Genomic DNA, 19,463 nt, shown 5'->3' with positions numbered 1-19,463 from the left:
CGTGAATGAGGATTCAAAATAGCGGCTCGGCTCGGTTTTCCCTTTTGGGCGCTCTTGTTTTCTGTTAGAATTTGGTAAAGAAAAAAATAAATATATTATTTACCAGCTTAAGGTCGGTCCATATGGTAAAATACCGTGACCTTGAATACTGATCTCGGCCCAGAGGGCCTCGCTCAGTACTTTCAAGACCTCGGTCACAGTATTTCACGATACGGACCTCCCAGCTGGTAAATAACATCCATGTATTCTATTCCCTTTTAGTGGGTTTCATTCGTTTGGTTTGATAGCATGCAATATTGTTAGCATATCGCTTATATATGCTAACAATATAACCACTGGGTAGAGAATGAGCGTTGAATATGGTTTGTGATATTGCATGGTTGTCAAGACAACATGACGTCACATGTCGGAGACGTAAATCTTCCGCACTAGTGAGCGACTGTGACAATTTGTAAACAAAGATGGCCGCGAGGTTTGCTTTGTTAAACATGGAAGATTTTGAGAGAATTCTGAAAGAGAAAGAGGTGTTGAATACCTGAAAGGAATGTATAATAATAATAATACTAATAAATATTGGCTGGCTTTTTTTGTGGTCTATCAGATATATTCCATTCAGCTAGCATGATACTGAACTCATCTTTGACTCATTCAATATCATGCTAGCTGAATGGAATATATCTGATACGCCACAAAAAAAGCCAGCCACTATTATTTAAATATGCCCATCCCACCACACACATCCACACGTACATATCTATCCACCCATCCATTCTACAACACATCCATCCATTCAACCACAAACATCCATCTAGACATCCATCCATATATCCACCCATCCACACATATCCATCCCATTACATACAGCCATCAATCCATACTCACCCATGCTCAGATCAACACAGCACTCAATATTTACAGGGTGGCAAGAAAAAAAAAATCAATGCATTCCTTGCTGTGAGTTTCACAGGAACTGAAGTGCTTATAAAACTTCAGTATAAGAAAAATAAAATTAAGAGTGCTAACAGATGATGCTGTGTGTGGTTAAATGGGTTGTGTATGTGCAGCCATCATTCCGTACCTCTTGAGACAGGTAAGGCAGGACTTGAGCACAGATTGCATTTAATCTCTTCACTATCTCTGCCTGCAGGGGGAACACACACACACACACACACACACACACACACACACACATGCTTAAGTGTGATGTGGAATAAGGCTCGTTTTATTTTTAGCATACAGCTAAGCTAAAACAGCTAAGCATAAATTTTCTTTCTGTCAGTCAAAGGCTTATAGTATATATTTGGATCAATAGTACATCAATAGTACACCTCAGATGAGTATTAGATGATATCCAAGGTTTCACTACTGGTACTGAAAAACTGGTATTGTCAAGTCAAGTTTATTTGTATAGCGCTTTTAACAATAGACATTGTCGCAAAGCAGCTTTACAGAATTTGAACGACTTTAAAATGAGCTAATTTTATCCCTAATCTATCCCCAATGAGCAAGCCTGCGGCGACGGTGGCAAGGAAAAGCTCCCTCAGACGACATGAGGAAGAAACCTTGAGAGGAACCAGACTCAAAAGGGAACCCATCCTCATTTGGGCAACAACAGACAACATGACTAGAACATTAACAGTTTTAACATGAAGTCAGTTTCGTTGATGTTATAAACTCTTCACTGATGGAAACTTGAGTGCAAAACTGTTCATGACAACTGCAGTCCTAAAGTTAGCAAGTCAACTGTAGTCCTCAGCCATAAAAGCATTACTGTACAGTGGCATGCAAAAGTTTGGGCACCCTTGCTGAAAATGTCTGTTACTGTGAATAGTTAAGTGAGCAGAAGATGAACTGATCACCAAAAAGCATAAAGGTAAAGACGGCACATTTCTTTTCAGCGTTTTCTGCAAGATTTGTGTATTATTTTTGTTTTGTACAATTGGAGAGTGAAAAAAAGAAAAGGAACACCATGCGAAAGTTTGGGCACCCCAATACATTTGAGTTCTCAGGTAACTTTTACCAAGGTTCCAGACCTTAATTAGCTTATTGAGCTGTGGCTTGTTCAAATTCTTCATTAGGAAAGGTCAGATGATGCAGATTTCAAAGCTGTATAAATTCTCTGACTCCTCAAACTTGTCCCTAAAATCAACAACCATGGGCTCCTCTAAGCAACTCCCTCACATTCTGAATAATAAAATAATTGATGCTCACAAAGCAGGAGAAGGTAACTAGAATGTAGCAAAGTGTTTTCAGGTAGCTGTTTCCTCAGATTGTAATGTTATTAAGAAATGGCAGTTAACAGAAACAGTGGAGATCAAGGTGAGGTCTGGAAGATGAAGAAAACTTTCTGAAAGAACTGCTCATTGGATTGCTAGAAAGGCAAATAAAAACCCCTGTTTGACTGCAAAAGACCTTCAGAAAGATTTAGCAGACCCTGGAGTGGTGGTGCACTGTTCTACTATGCAGCGACACCTGAACAAATATGACCTTCATGAGAGGGTCATCAGAAGAAAACCTTTCCTGTGTCCTAGCCACAAAATTCAGTATCTGAAGTTTGCAAATGAACATCTAAGCAAGCCTCATGCATTTTGGAAACAAGTCCTGTGGACTGATGAAATCAAAAATAGAACTTTTTGGCCACAATGTGCAAAGGTATGTTTGGAGAAAAAAGGGTGCCAAATTCCAGGAAAAGAACACCTCTCCAACTCTGAAGCATGGGTGTGGATCGATCATGCTTTGGGGTCGAGGGAAGCATGGATTCGAATAAATACCAGCAAATTATGGAAGCAAACATCACACCATCTTTAAAAAAGTTGAAGTTAAAAAGAGGATGGGTCCTACAATAAGACGATGATCCAAAACACACCTCAAAATCTACAATGGAATACCTCAAGAGGCACAAGCTGAAGGTTTTGCCCTGGCCCTCACAGTCCCCTGACCTAAACATCATTGAAAATCTGTGGATAGATCTCAAAAGAGCAGTGCATGCAAGACAGCCCAAGAAACTTGTAGAACTGGAAGCTTTTTGCAAGGACGTCTGTGTGAAAATCCCCCAGGTAAGAACTGAAAGATTATTAGCTGGCTACAAAAAGTGTTTACAAGCTGTGATACTTGCCAAAGGGGGTGTTACTAGGTACTAACCATGTCAGGTGCCCAAACTTTTGCTTCAGATCCTTTTCATTTTTTGGTATTTTACGCCTGTAAATGATGGAAATAAAATTGTAATCTTGCGGAAAATATTAAAGAAATGTCGTCTTTATCCTTATGCCTTTTGGTGATCAGTTCATCTTCTGCCCGCTTAACTATTCACAGTAACAGACATTTTCAGCAAGGGTGCCCAAACTTTTGCATGCCACTGAAAGTGTCCAGAGCGTCCTCCAGGTGTGACTTTCAACTGTCCACATGGGGCTGTCCTCCACAGGAGTGATGCGATGAGACTCCAACCAGACACAGGGCACCAGGATGGATCAGGCAGGTTCGAGGAGCAGAAGAGGTCAGCATCTCGATCTCGGGACCGACCGACATGCAACTCAGAGGGACAGATTTTTTTTTGGGGGGGGGGTGAGAGAGAGAGAGAGAGAGAGAGAGAGAGAGAGAGAAAGAGAGAGAAAACACAGGTTGTTAGGTATGCCCAATGTCACCTGAATAAGTAGGAACAGTATACATATTGCACTGAGTACAAGCAGGGACTCCAGCAACTAACTATGACAGCATAACTAAAAGGGGAGAGCCAGAAGGTAACACAGGCATGAGGGAGCCCCGGGACATAAAGCAGCAGCCACTACACCGTCAACAAACTCGAGTGAGCAAGCGAGTGGGGGACTGACAGCATCCATACATCCCAGTTTACCAAAACACTCTATATCTGAGGACCCTCCAGATCTACACCTTTACCTCATAAACACCATTAACACACGGCTTGACTAAACAGATATGTTTTCAGCCTAGACTTCAACACTGAGACTGTGTCTGATCCCCGAACATTACTTGGAAGGCTGTTCCATAACTGTGGGGCTTTGTAAGAAAAGGCTCTTCACTATACGAGGTACCAGCAGATAGCCTGCACCTTTTGATCTAAGTAGGCGTGGCGGGTCATAGAGGACCAGAAGTTCACTCAGGTACTGTGGTGCGAGACCATTCAGTGCTTTAAAGGTCAACAGTAGTATTTTATAATCAATACAAAATTTGATTGGGAGCCAATGCAGTGTGGATAAGACAGGCGTGATGTGGTCATATTTTCTAATTCTAGTAAGGACTCTTGCTGCTGCATTTTGAACTAACTGGAGCTTGTTTATGCACTTATTGGAACATCCAGACAGTAAGGCGTTACAATAATCCAACCTGGAGTTAACGAAAGCATGAACTAGTTTTTCCACGTCATGTAGTGACATTAAATTTCTTATCTTAGCAATATTTGTGAGATGAAAGAAAGCTATCCGGGTAATGTTATCAATGTGAGTTTCGAATGAAAGACTGGGGTCAATAATCATGCCGAGGTCTTTTACTGCTGCACGTGAAGAAACAGAAAGGCCATCCAGAGTTACTGTGTAATCAGAAAACTTACTTCTAGCTGCATGTGGTCCTAGTACAAGTACTTCAGTCTTGTCAGAGTTAAGCAGAAGGAAATTAATAAGCATCCAGTGTCTAATGTCCTTCACACATTCCTCAATTCTATTAAGCTGCTGTCTCTCATCAGGTTTTGCAGAAACATATAACTGTGTGTCATCAGCATAATAGTGGAAACTAATACAATGTTTACGAATAATATCACCCAGAGGTAACATATATAGAGAAAAAAGCAGTGGACCCAAGACAGAACCTTGTGGAACACCAAACTTTACTTCAGTACATCTAGAAATATCACCATTTATATCAACATATTGATAACGATCAGTTAAATAAGAGCTGAGCCAGGAGAGGGCTGTTCCCTTAACTCCCACAACATTTTCTAGTCTATCCAGAAGAATGGAATGATCAATGGTATCAAATGCTGCACTAAGGTCAAGCAACACAAGCAGCGAGACACAGCCCTGATCAGACGCCAACAGTAGGTCATTTACTACTTTAACCAGAGCCGTCTCTGTGCTATGATGAGGTCTAAATCCTGACTGATACATTTCATGGATGTTATTCCTATGTAAATATGAGCATAACTGCTGTGCCACAGCTTTTTCAAGGATCTTGGAGATAAAGGGGAGGTTTGATATTGGCTGATAATTGGACAGCTGACAGGGATCAAGGTCAGGTTTTTTAATCAGGGGTTTGATAACTGCTAGTTTAAAGGATTTGGGTACATAGCCAATCGTAAGAGAAGAATTTATTATTTTTAGAAGTGGTTCAATTACTTCAGGTATTATCTAGTACACAAGTTGAGGCTTTTGATGCCAAGATTAATGAAAGTAATTCAGTTTCTCTAAGGCGAGTAAAACATTCTAATTGCTGATCTGATACAGTTATATTGTTAACTACAAGGTCACTTACATTGTCTGACCTTGAATAATATTTTGAATTTTTTGTCGGATATTCTCAATTTTGTCATTAAAAAAAATTCATGAAGTCGTTGCTACTACATACTACAGGTGTGCATGTGTCTATAGTGGACTTATTCCTGGTTAATTTTGCTACAGTATTAAATAGGAATCTAGGATTATTTTTGTTATCTTCTATTAGGGAGGAGAGATATGTTGATCTAGCAGCACTAAGAGCTTTTCTATACTTCAGGAAGCTCTCCTTCCACGCTAATTTGAACGCTACCAATTTTGTTTGATGCCATTTACGTTCCAATTTTCGAGTGGTCTGTTTTAAAGTGCGAGTGTCATCATTATACCAGGGTGCTAATTTTTTGTCTCTGACCATTTTCTATTTAAGAGGAGCTACATTATCTAAAGTATGGCGGAACGCTGACTCTAAGCATTCAGTTGCCTGATCAAGTTCTGCAGGGGCTGACAGTGACCTGATCAAAGTTGATAACTCTGGGAGATCATTTATAAAGCTCTGTGCAGTAGTTGACATGAATGTACATTTAATACAGTAGCGTGGTGAGGTGCATATATTATTACTCAGACATATTTTGAATGAGATGAGATAATGATCTGAGATAACTTCAGACTGTGGAAGTATGACTATATTTTCTACGTTTAACCCAAATATTAGTATTAGATCGAGGGTGTGACCACCATTATGGGTCGGTCTTATGACATTCTGATTAATCCCTACTGAATCTAAAATGGACACAAACGCTGTTTTCAAAGGGTCTTCTAGGTTATCGAAGTGAATATTAAAATCTCCGACAACTAAAGCTTTGTCTAAGGAAATAACCAGATCTGAGATAAAATCTGCAAATTCAGAAAGAAACTCAGAATATGGCCCCGGGGACCTGTAAAAAATAAGTAACGGAATTAACTGGATAGACCTATTTTTCAAGGCTACATACATTATATGAGTATGAAGAATTTCAAATGTATTACATTTATAACCAGGTTTTTGTGTTACACCTAGATAATCATTATAAATAACCGCGACGCCTCCTCCTCTCCCAGTTTGATGAGGCTGGTGAATATAACTATCCAGTAGGACTAGCTTCATTTAATGCTATATATTCATTTGGCTTAATCCATGTTTCAGTTAAACAAAGTACATTAAACTCCTGATCAGTAATGAGTTCATTAACCATTAGCGCTTTAGATGTAAGAGATCTAATATTTAATAGCTCCACCTTTTGATCAAAGGTGCTGGCAGTGGCTGTATAGTCAGTATGATCTAATTTTATATTGATTAGGTTACTGGAACAAACTCTCTGAATATTTCTACTTTTTTGTTGAGCTCGGGGAACAAACACAGTCTAGATGGAGTGGACCCTGAGTGATGACTCTGTGCAGCTAGCAGACAGTCAGTTTAGCCTGTTTGTCTGCTCCCTGGCCTTGGCTCTGGACTGTCAGAAATTAACTAGGCCTGTCCTGAGACTATGACCTATGCTGCAGGAAATGAGAGCAGCACCTTCCCGAGTAGGATGGATACCGTCCCGCCCTAACAGGCCAGCAGTGCTCTCAAAATTAGCCCAATTATCTATAAAGCCCACACTGTTTTCAGAGCACCACCTGGACAACCAGCAGTTCAACGACCATAACCTGCTGTAAGCTACATCGCCACGCCGCATTGGGATGGGGCCAGAGCATACTACAGCATCAGACATCACCTTCACTAATTTAAACACCTCTACAAAGTTACTCTTAGTAACCTCAGACTGACAAAGGCATATATCATTAGCTCCTGCATGGATAACTATCTTTGAGAACCTGTGCTTGCCTAGGACCCTAAGATTATCTGCTATGTCCGCAGTGGAGTAGCCAGGATTTTTTACATGGGGTGGCCAAAGGGGGGGCCAAGGATATACGGTACAAGGGGTGGCCATGCTGTGACTAAATAAGGGGGGGGGGGGGGGGGGGGGGGGGGGTTCTGGGGGTCCTCCCCCGGGAAATTTTGAATTAGCTAGATTTGATTTCCTGTATTCTGATTTATCTGGTGGCATATCTGGTGCCTAACTCATGAACAAAATCCATGTGAGCCAAGAGGTCAGAAATTAATGTATTAATTTATTTATGTAACATAAAGCATCTGCAAAACAAAGAAACCATCCAACTTGTTTACTCCAGTTAAGCATCAGGATTTTAACGATCACTACTAAAATGCAAAAGTAAAAACTAAAAGATCAGCTGTCCCAGGCACCTGGGAAGTAGTAAGGATATTAGTCAGGCTTGAATAAAGAGTGCTTTGCTCAGGAAAAGGTAAATACTTGTATACTTAACTCATACATACAACATATGTAAACACTTACGACATGTGATATTGTCCATTGTAAGTACTGTACAAACTAAATGTGTTGAGTTACAAAATGTGTTTGTGTGTGTGTCCGCATGCGTGTGTGTGAGTGAAAGTGCTACACTGATGTAACACATGACATAGATGAGGTGTAGTGCATGAGTGGTGTGTGTGTGTGAGAGAGAGAAGGGGAAAGTATGTGCACTGCATGTAGATATAGACCCTTTTCACGTGACGTCACGACAAACGCGGCCGCCATTTTGGACATGAACTACCAGTAGTCTACCACAGCCAACAACGAGGAACGACGGCGAAGCATCGAAAGGAATATAGCCATCAAAGAAAGTTTTTACTTTCAGCAAGACTTCCATCATGCCATTATATTGTTGTGCACCTGGATGTAGTAACCATCAACACACAAGGCAAGGGTTATCATTTTATCGGATCCCGACAGATGCTGACCGACGGAGAAGATGGATGGTCTCTAAAATATTGGCAAAATGATGTTTATTGACATAGCAATCGTGTGTAACGGGAAGCATTTGCATATCCGAAGTGTTGTGTTTACATCAAAGATAAAATAAACCGATATGACAACGACTGCTGCTGCCAGGTTGGGGACACAAACTAGTAGAAAGGAAGTGTGCCAACAGACTTCCTTTGTGGTCGATTCTGCTTTAAGGTAAGATGCATTTAATTATTCGTCTGCTATGGGTTTGGAATCGGTAGCCTGACCGATTCGTTCATGTTTGTGGTGCCATTTGTTTGTTGACGCGTGTTGAAATGGAAGATTGGTTGTTGACATGATTTCCAGTGATGCTTTGGTGCTGCTGTGGATCAGATGTGTTGAGTAGCCTGACTGTTTTTTTTTTTTCTTGCGTGTGGTATCATTGTTGACGCGAGGTTGTTTTTTGAACATGCCAATGCGGACACGATTTCCCCTGATGAGTTATGACTTCAGATGCGATGCGTGTGTGGAGTCCACGTGATACAGTATGTGCGTAAGATAGGCTTCTCATGTGTTTGGAGAGCCACGCTCTGAGACAAGCGCAAGCACACACACACCCCAAGGGAAAAAAAGGGACCCCCCGAAAATATCGGCATAGTTTGAACACTGGGTTGGAGAAAGTAATGGCAAATAGTGAGTGCACAAACCATAGAAGGTAAACTGTACACAGCGCCAGGGCAGTGTGATGGTATGTCTACTTTTAGATTGTGTTAGCTTATCAATGAACACACTCGTCACTCGACGAGTTTCACGTCTTTACGACGGATACTTAAATGTGTGTTAGATATTATTGTTGCAGTCTAAGCAGTCATTGTAGCAGCTAGATGAGCGAGAACCGAAAGGGTCTGTGCCATAAACCGTTATTTCTTCATGTCCAAAATGGCGGTCGCGTTTACGAAGGTCAGGTGAGTGAAAAGGGTCTATAGATGAGTTGTAGTATACGAATTGTGTGTGAAGATATGTTACATGTAAATACAAAAATGAAGTGCATAAGTTGTGTGTGTGAGAGAGAGAGAGAGAGTGTATGTTCAGAGTGCATGAGTGTTGTGTGTGTTATATGTGAATATAGAAATGTAGTGCGTGGGTGAGTGTGTGTTCAGAGTGCATGAGTGTTGTGTGTGTTATATGTGAATATAGAAATGTAGTGCATGGGTGGTGTGTGGGTGAGTGTGTGTTCAGAGTGCATGAGTGGTATGTGTGTTGAGAGTGCACGAGTGTTGTGTATACCAGTGAGTGTGTTACATGTAAATATAGAAATGTAGTGCATCATGCATGAGTGGTGTGTGTGTGTGTAAGAGAGGGTGTGTGTTGAGAGTGCATGAGTTGTATTTTACAGTGAGTGAGAGAAAGACATAGTGTGTGTTAAGAGAGTGAAGTATGTGTTCATATATGAGTGTGAGAGAGAGAGTGTTAAGACAGTGCATGAGTGTTACATTTAAATATAAAAATTTAGTGCATGAGTTGTGTGTCTGTGTTGAGAGTGTATGAATGTTACATGTAAATATAGAAATGTAGAGCACAAATTGTGTGCGTGTGTGAGAGTGAGATAGTGTATTAAGAGAGTGCATAAGTGTTGTGTATGAGTGAGTGTGTTACATGTAAATATAGAAATGTGGTGCATGAGAGGGGTAGGGGGAGAGTGTGTGTGTTGAGAGAATGCATGAGTGTTGTGTATGTATGAGTGTGACAATTATTAATCAACGTGTACTCCCACCAGTAACACACAACATCTCTATATTTTCATGTAACAGACAAACATTAACTTTAAAAGATGTATTCTGCAGTTAGAGTGAGCAAAGTGATTCACAGACAGCTAACTCGCCAACGTAATTTCCTCTTTTGAGTCATACAATCGAAAACCACCAACGTTTTGCTTTCTATCTATCTAGTATCTATCTATGTGTGCACACAGCACAAATCCCACTGTAGCCGGATATCTATAAAGACGCATGTTTATCTATACGGTTGCATTTACATGTAAACGAAGGTTTCAGTCACTGAAAACGGATACTTTCGAAAACCCCAGGCAAAGTGGAGATTTCTGGAAACTCGGGAGATTTCTGGAAACTCTGAATTGTCTGAGGACAGAATTGTAACTGTATGTCTACAAAGTGAGAAAACTTGAAGAGAGTATAAGAGATGAATAACTTACATCCCAAATTAATCGCACGTTCACGTAGTTCGTAGGTTGTTGGGTTGTCGGACTAGAGCATGACTATCTGATACCACCTGCTGCTTGAACGCGCGAAATGTTTATGTACTACGGTAATATGCATCCCCGCAGAAACCAAATAGGCGGAACAAAAATCCAGCGGGCGTAACTAACATTTTGTGGGACATATCGGTTTTATAAATTTTATTGTCCGGCCCTGGGGTGGCCAGGGCGGGGCCAAGGCGTGCCCTAGGGTGGCCACGCCCCCCGGCCACCCCTTAGCTCCGCCCCTGTATGTCCGGCACCCTGGCTCCCGGTATACACCTGACTAAAGCTGCTGGTGCCCCTAAAGGCTGAGATAATTTCACGTGCCGTATGATAGAGTTCCCTATAACCAGAGCTCTTTCAGGTTTCTCAGTGGGTGCATCACTAAGGAGAGCAAACCTGTTCGACACGTGACACGGAGAGGAGTGGTGCTCCCGTGGGCGAGCCTCAGCAGTAGCTTTGGCTCTACACTTATGCCGCCGAGTCGTCACCCATTCACCCCGCTGTAAGGGCTCTAATGCCGAAGTTAGGGGATTACTAACTCCACCTAGGGCATCCAGACTTTCCCCTACAGAAACTACACTGTTCTCATTCTCACTGACCTTCTCTAAAGCCTGGATACGCGCTTCTAACACTATTATCTTCTCCGTCAAGGAGCTAACTAATCTGCATTTATCACAAACAAAGCTATCACTAGCGACGGAGGAAGAATGACTAAATATCCTGCACTCAGCACACCGAACAGGCTGAAGGTGTGCCATGATGAAAGGATTCACGTACCTTAATTGAAGATCTGTTGATATTAAAGCAGATCCGATGTGGATGGCCTCCGCTTATGGTCTTTACGCAGGAGGAGGAAAAAAGAAAGCTTCCGGTCTCGGCGTTCTTCCGAAAAGAGAGAAAAAAACGGAAAAAGGAAAGGAAAGTGGAAAGTACAAAAAGGAAAGCAAAAGTACAATAAAAAAATGAAGAGGATGTTGTGCTATCTCTACTTTCATGTACATCCAAAGCACATACAGACATCCTGTAAGAAAAGGGTGATATGGTTGCTGTGCATGCCAGGAGAATGTAATCTACAACTGCTAGAAGTGGCAAGAGGACAGGGTGTGGAGGAAGAAAAAGCAAAGAAACACCAAGAACCCTGTTTCAGTACAGTCCTGGCACAATGCCCTGTCACACTGACACACTACACAGCATGAAAGAGGAACAGCAGGAGAGAGAGAAAGAGAGCGCGAGGGACAGAAAAGGGAAGGAGTCAGAGAGGGTGATAAAGGAATTGGCTGAATACAAAACACCAGGCTCTTCTTTGCATTCATTTCTGGACTCATCTTCACCTTTCTCTCACTCCCTACTACAGCCATTCTACGCACACACACACTGCTGACTGCATGCCTTCCCTCCCATATTTTTCCCTGTCCCCCAGTGAGCCTGATGAATTGTGCTGGAGGCGGATGCAGTGTGGGACTGGATTCCTGACAGCATGTTCAGGAAGGATGAAGAGCCTGTCACTGTAAAGCATTGTAAATCTCTGTACGCTGTCCCACAAGGGCACAGTCAATGATAAAACAGCACAAGGTGCATTGGACATCATCTTCTAGGCTAAAGCTTACATGCATTCACTGAATAAAAATTATCATAGCTTCTCATCTACAGTACCAGTCAATAGTTTGGACACATCTTCTGATTCAGTGGTTTTTCCTTTATTTATATTAATTAAAAGACGCTTCATTTCTTAAAGTAATAATGGATGTCGTTTCTCTTTACTTAGGTGAGCGCTTCTTGACATAATATGGATTACTATAGTGGAACAGGGCTATTTACTGTCTTTTTATTGTTTACTGTTTGATCTCAAACGCATTAAGAAGGTAAGAAATTGCACTAATTAACTTTTGACGAGGCACACTTGTTAACTGAAAAGCATTCCAGGTGACTACCTCATGAAGCTGGTTAAGATAATGCCAATAGTGTGCAAAGCGTCAAGATAAATGCTGGCTACTTTGAAGAATCTAAAATACGAAACGTTTTTTTAAAACACTTGTTTGTTTACCACATAATTCCATACATGTTCCATCTCTTATTTCATACTTTTGATGTCTTCAGTATTGTTCTACAATGTAGAAAATAGTCACAATACAGAAAAACCTATGAATGGGTAGGTGTGTCCAAACTTTTGACTGGCGCCGTAAATCAAAATAAATGCTAACAATGTGTGTCTGCAGTGCGGCCCATCAATAATAATAATTTTTGTTTTTTTGCAGCTCTGCCCTACCACAATGGATTTGGCCCAAATTGTTTGTCCAATAAATTCCAATAAATATTACCTGGCATTTGGTAGAAATCAAACAATGAAGCATTGAACAATGAAGCATACTACAGGAAAACCACATAAATGAATGTCACTATTTTAAGCAACCAAACACACTGTAGAGACATGCTTTTGTGTGTGTGAAACTAGTGATCTTAAAGACTGAGTGTTCATGTTATTTACTTGTTTATACATATATATATATATATATATATATATATATATATATATATATATATATATATACAACAAAATGAAGAGAGAAAATACTTCAATTTGTACGCATGATGATATTGCGCACGACAAGCCTGTTTCGAGAGCGACTTGCTCTCTCATCAGGTGCAGCAAGAATATCAGTGCACGGCTACTTTTATAGGCTAGTTCATTATGCTTGTTTAGCATGCCTAGGTTTAGGCACGATAGTAGGTTTATTTTAGCAAACATCTTTTGAGTATAAAAGTAGCCGTGCACTGATATTCTTGCTGCACCTGATGAGAGAGCAAGTCGCTCTCGAAACAGGCTTGTCGTGCGCAATAAAATCATGCGTACAAATTCAAGTATTTTCTCTCTTTATTTTGTTGTATTATTGCTCCTAGTTTGAGCACTCTTGTGTCTAAGGATTACCCTATTCTTTATATATATATATATATATATATATATATATATATATATATATATATATATTAGGACTGTAACGATACACCCAACTCACGATTCGATTCGTATCACGATTTTTGACCCACGATTCGATACACCCACGATTTTTTTTAAATATGTTTTTTTAAAGTAGTAAATTTGACTTATTAACATTTACTTACTTACATTAACTATTTAATAACAAATAATTCAGACCACTGCAGAGAATGAGTAATATGTATGCAAAAATGAACAAATGTATATCCAAAGATTGTTTTATTTCTCAAAATAATACTGTTGAGCCGGAAGCTCTGTTTTTTTCGGTTCTGAAAAAGTCATTTTTCCAAATCGTGTAAATCCGTTAAGATTTTTTTGGGGGGGGGGGGGGGGGGGTATAGGGGTGGCTCTCTCACTGTCTCACTCTCATAGAGCCAATGATTTTCTGTGATCGCGGAAAACAGATGGAAATTACGGAATTTTTATAGTGAAACATTGTTCGCGTGTCAAAGTGTAACTGGCGCAGAAGGCTTCTGCGTAACTGCCACTAACGCCCAAGCAGACATGCCTTCAGTGTTGCCAGATACTGCTGACGTTTTCCACCCCAAAATATGTTCAAAACCCGCCAAAAAGCACCTAAAACCGCCCAATCTGGCAACACTGCATGCCTTTCGGGTCAAGGCAGCTTTGTCGGTGATTGTGATTGGCTTGTGGAACACCTAGCCAGCCAATGAGCTGCTTGTTTACAGATTCGCTCCCCGCGTCGCAACCAGAATGGCAACCGCTTAAAAGAAACGAATGCTCTGGTGGCCAAGGACGCCATATGGTTGCCAGTGGCGAGTGTGGACGTTGCGTGACTCGCAGAAGATTGTCGCAGGTCGGCGAAAAAACGACTTACTAATAGATATAAAAAATAAAAGTAATTTAAGTAAGTTTAAAATGTAATTTAAATAAAAAGTAAAGTATTCATAAATTGAAGTTTGGAAGCACCTCTGTTTTTGGGCTGAGGAGAAGTTTGAAAGGGTATACCGTGATTCTGCCTTCTTGTATCTCGATACGGATCGTGGCTCTGCATATCGCGATTTTGATACGCATATTGTTACAGCCCTAATATATATATATATATATATATATATATATATATATATATATATATATATATATATATAGGCAGTGCCTAAAAGTGGAGCTGCTGATGAGTGTATGAGCAAAATATTTGCAAGGGCACAAAATCAACCTGAATAAAGTGATTAATATTATAGCACATGAACCATCGAATTGTGTAGTGGAGTGCATTTCACATCAATAAACTGCTGCATTGTCTTCTGACAGTGATACCAATAATGAGATACGCATCACAGTTATGAGTACATGTTTATTCCTTTCTTTGACACCGCATGCCATGCACCAGAAACAACACCATGACATTTATTATGGTGTGACTCTGCTGGGTGCCTGGTGGACAGCAGTGAACCAGCACTTTCACTTTTCATCATTACTATATAGTTACAATTGAATACTAATGGGCACAAGATCTAATCGATATCTATACACGATACTTTCAGATGATCTAAAGCTAAAGAAAGATGTTCATAATTGCCACTGAACCATACAATAATTATGTTTACACGAGTATGCAGAGTAAGAATTCTTTCAGCTAAAAAATGCATACAATGCAAAGATATGTTGCTGCTATGAAAAAAACAGTAGGAGGTAAACCTTTGGGGAAAAAAAAACATACCGGAAAACATCCTCCTCAATCGAATGCAGTGTATGAGCTCCGAGGGTTAGAGCTGCAAACTTGATATATCAAACAGCCGTCTGATTACAACTGTCAATTGTCCAACAAGCTAGTGGACTAAAAAACTGTTTTAATAAGCTTTATATGAAACTGTCATGAATATTTTCCATAAAATGTTTCAGTAAATAATCCCACGTTTTTTTTTAGAAAGCAAATTAAAAATAAGCACTTTATAAAAACCCATCTATCTTATGTAAATAAAGATACAAATTTTATTGTCCAGTGGTCAAGTGTTTCTGAGATCTGTTGTCTTGCACTTACGATTGGGTGGTACATGTACCTTGTTCGTTCGTATGGACGTAGTATGGTTGAAAAAGCCATCAAAAATCAGGTCAATACATTACCATATTCTCTTAAGTATGGAGCTTCACTCCACTATAAAGAACTGCTGCTCACTGAATAGGGTTTTTTTTTTTTTGCACCATTCTGTATCAACTGCAGAGTCTGTTGTGCATGAAAATGTCACATGATCAGCAGCTTCTAAAATAACTTGCATGAATGAGCAGTTGTACAGGTGTTCTTAACAAGAGTGCTCTGAGAGCACAATATCTCCCGCTGGCAACTATGGCATAACTCTGGTAAAATGCAACTGAATTGAACAAAACTGCAATATGCGTACTACTGACATATAACAAAGAACCCTGTCCAGTTTCGTGAAATTCCTCCAAAAATTGTGAGAGGAGTTGATTTCAGAAGGTGAGTACCCTTCTTGGGACGGACAGACAGACATCGCCACGACATAATCCCCCTTCGGGCCTTTCGGCCAGCAGGGGATAATAAAGGAGCCGGACACTGCACACATTAAACATTTTATTACTCATAAAAATCCATTTATAGGAGGTGAAAGCACTTACTTGCTTGTGCATTTCAATGTTCAATCCGTACGACATCTCATAGTACTGTAAAGAGATGGAGAGGAATTAGAGAAATATGAACTACATTTTTACACATACAAAACATAATTGAAACTGGCTTGATTCTTTGACAGAAGGCATGTGTGAGAATATCCATGTTTCACATGAACAGTCCTTTAGTGTCCTTTACACACACACACACACACACACACACACACACACACACACACACACACACACACACACAAAATTCTGTCATAGCTTGGACCAGGGAAGGGCACAGGAACTCGATAGGCTATTAGAAGGAGGAGGGGAGAGCCGGATGATGGCATGAGAGCAATACTGAACAGATTAGATCAGATTAAACTGCTGGGTGGTTCAATTAGAGGAGCAATATCAGAGAGCAACATGGAGCTCAGGCCAGCAAAAATGAGATTAGAGAGCAGAGACAGAGGAAAGGAGCAGAGTGCAGAAAGAAATGGAAAGAGAGAGTGTGGAGAAAGAAAAAAATAGCAAGCAAAAGAGAGAAATGAGAAGAAGGGAAGAGAAGAGATAAAGGCAGAAAGGAAATGTAAGAGAGAAAGCGATAAGGTGAAACCAGGAGGCTAGGGAATAGGTCAGTGGGTAGAAGGCTGGAGCTGTTTGTATGTGAAAGGGCAACCAGCCTGGGGCTAAGTAACACCCCTGCCTCAGATCTTCTCCATGTTTTTGGCCTTGTCTCTGCTCCAGTTCTTGCTTTCCACTTTCTATTCCTACACCTGATCCAGTGCAAATCCATATACCTGCCCCACTTATTAGACCTCGCTCTGTCCCACTCCCGACACCTTCCCCAAAAACACTCCTTATATGCTCCCCAGCACCATACAAAACCCAGCAGGACTTCCTCTTCCTGCCAAAGAGCACCTCACTATACATGCCCCTGAACCACACTCAACACCTGAGGCCCCAGAACCGCTCCCTATAACTGCCCCAAATACACTTTATACCTGCCCCAGAACCACTCCCTATAACTGCCCCAAATACACTTCTTATACCTGCCCCAGCCCCACACATTATACTTGCCCCAGAACCACCCCCTATAAAAAAAACCAGCACCATTCCCTCTACCTGCTCCAGAACCATTCCCTATATCCGCTCCAGAAAAGCTCCCTACACCCACTTCAGTCATTCCCTATACCTGCTCCAGATAAACTCACTACCACCCTCCAGAATCATTCCCTGCTCCAGAAAACTCCCTATAGACCCTTTTCAGTCACGTGACCTTCGTAAACGCGACCGCCATTTTGGACATGTAGTGGACTTCGGCTCGAATCGGTTTGAATGCGAGGAAGGCGACAAACATAAAAGAAAAAGGAGCGAGATGCAGAAAACTGTATTTACTAGTTTACTGTAATTATGATCTGGCAGCTATTTACACCAGATCCAGTGTAAATAGCTGCCGGAGCCAACGTCCGAGCTTGCCGGGGCGCGCTCCGGAACCTCGGACGTTGGCTCCGGCAGCTATTTACACTGGATCCGGTGTAAATAGCTGCCAGATCATAATTACAGTAAACTAGAATGGAATGTTAACAGCAATGTAATGCCTTTTCTGGCTAATTTTATTCGTTTTACCTCCAACAAAGTGGTCACTACACAAGCGTTGGTATGCCGCTATCCATCTTCTCCGTCGGTCAGCATCTACCGGGATCCGATAAAATGATAACCCTTGCCTTGTTTGTTGATGGTTACTACATCCAGGTGCACAACAATATAGTGGCATGATGGAAGTCTTGCTGAAAATAAACACTTTCTTTGCTGCCGTTCCTCAGCGTTGGCTGTGGTAAACTACTGGTAGTACATGTCCAAAATGGCGGCCGCGTTTGTCGTGACGTCACGTGAAAAGGGTCCATACCCTCTCCAGAAGCACTGCCTATACCATCTCCAGAACCATTCCCTATACCTGTTCCAGAAGCACTGCCTATACCATCTCCAGAACCATTCCCTATACCTGTTCCAGAAGCACTGCCTATACCATCTCCAGAACCATTCCCTATACCTGTTCCAGAAGCACTCCCTATACCCGCTCCAGAAGCCTATACCCGCTCCAGAAGCACTCCCTATACCCCCTCCAAAACCATTCCCTATACCTGCTCCAGAAGCACTCCCTATACCCCCTCCAAAACCATTCCCTATACCTGCTCCAGAAGCACTCCCTATACCCCCTCCAAAACCATTCCCTATACCTGCTCCAGAAGCACTCCCTATACCCACTCCAGAACCACTTCCTATACCCACTCCAGAACCACTCCCTATACCTGCTCCAGAAGCACTCCCTATACCCGCTCCAGAAGCCTATACCCGCTCCAGAACCACTCCCTATACCCCCTCCAGAACCATTCCCTATACCTGCTCCAGAAGCACTCCCTATACCCCCTCCAAAACCATTCCCTATACCTGCTCCAGAAGCACTCCCTATACCCCCTCCAGAACCATTCCCTATACCTGCTCCAGAAGCACTCCCTATACCCCCTCCAGAACCATTCCCTATACCTGCTCCAGAAGCACTCCCTATACCCCCTCCAAAACCATTCCCTATACCTGCTCCAGAAGCACTCCCTATACCCCCTCCAAAACCATTCCCTATACCTGCTCCAGAAGCACTCCCTTATACCCCCTCCAGAACCATTCCCTATACCTGCTCCAGAAGCACTCCCTATACCTGCTCCAGAACCATTCCCTATACCCCCTCCAGAACCATTCCCTCTACCTTCTCCAGAAGCACTCCCAGTGCCTGTCCCAGAACCATTCCCACATCGTGCACAGCTCCACACCTTATATCTGCCCAGGAACTGCTCCCTATACATACTCCAGCACCACCACCTAAAAAAGGCTCCAGAAGCACTCCCTACAGCTGCCCTAAAACCACCCCTTGTACATGCCCATGGTCCTCATCCTAACCCAGCTTCAGCTCCTCTCTCTTCTTCAGGCTTGCTTCAGCTTTAGCTCTGGAAACAGACTGCAGCAGTTGCACTTACCATGATGTAATGACGCTGCATCTCTGACTTCTCACTGGCCAGTTTGTCACATTCTAGCTTTAGACTGTAGAGAACAAGAGTTTGATTATTTCAAAAAAGCACAAAGCATAGGGAGTTATGTTTTTCTCTTTCACGCTGGAAAGTGAAACATTCCCAGTCTGAATCACACACAAAACAAAGCTAAAAAAGAAACAAAATAAAAATCGATAAATCATGAACACATGATGATGTTTACAAGCTCAACATCCAGTTCAATATAATAAAATCACTTGAGCAGTCAACCACAGTCAACAATAACAGTATAACAATACTTTGCAAAAAGAAAGATTTTTA

At 41.5% G+C, this 19,463-nt stretch overlaps 1 protein-coding gene across 2 annotated transcripts in view; it reads right to left on the bottom strand.

The window, feature by feature from the left end:
• Window positions 1-19,463, bottom strand: part of tle5 (TLE family member 5, transcriptional modulator) — an 80,350-nt gene that overhangs the window by 15,723 nt on the left and 45,164 nt on the right. For both annotated transcript variants that reach the window (XM_060941482.1, XM_060941483.1), the window contains exons 3-5: window positions 19,131-19,194; window positions 16,117-16,161; window positions 1,079-1,141 (exon numbers count right to left, since the gene is read on the bottom strand). In XM_060941482.1, coding sequence (XP_060797465.1) covers window positions 1,079-1,141; window positions 16,117-16,161; window positions 19,131-19,194 — 172 coding nt within the window. The remainder of the gene's footprint in view (window positions 1-1,078; window positions 1,142-16,116; window positions 16,162-19,130; window positions 19,195-19,463) is intronic.

Source organism: Neoarius graeffei, chromosome 15, assembly GCF_027579695.1.
Source record: "Neoarius graeffei isolate fNeoGra1 chromosome 15, fNeoGra1.pri, whole genome shotgun sequence".
Classification (NCBI taxonomy): Eukaryota; Metazoa; Chordata; class Actinopteri; order Siluriformes; family Ariidae; genus Neoarius; species Neoarius graeffei.
This window is presented reverse-complemented; position numbering and strand designations above follow the sequence as displayed.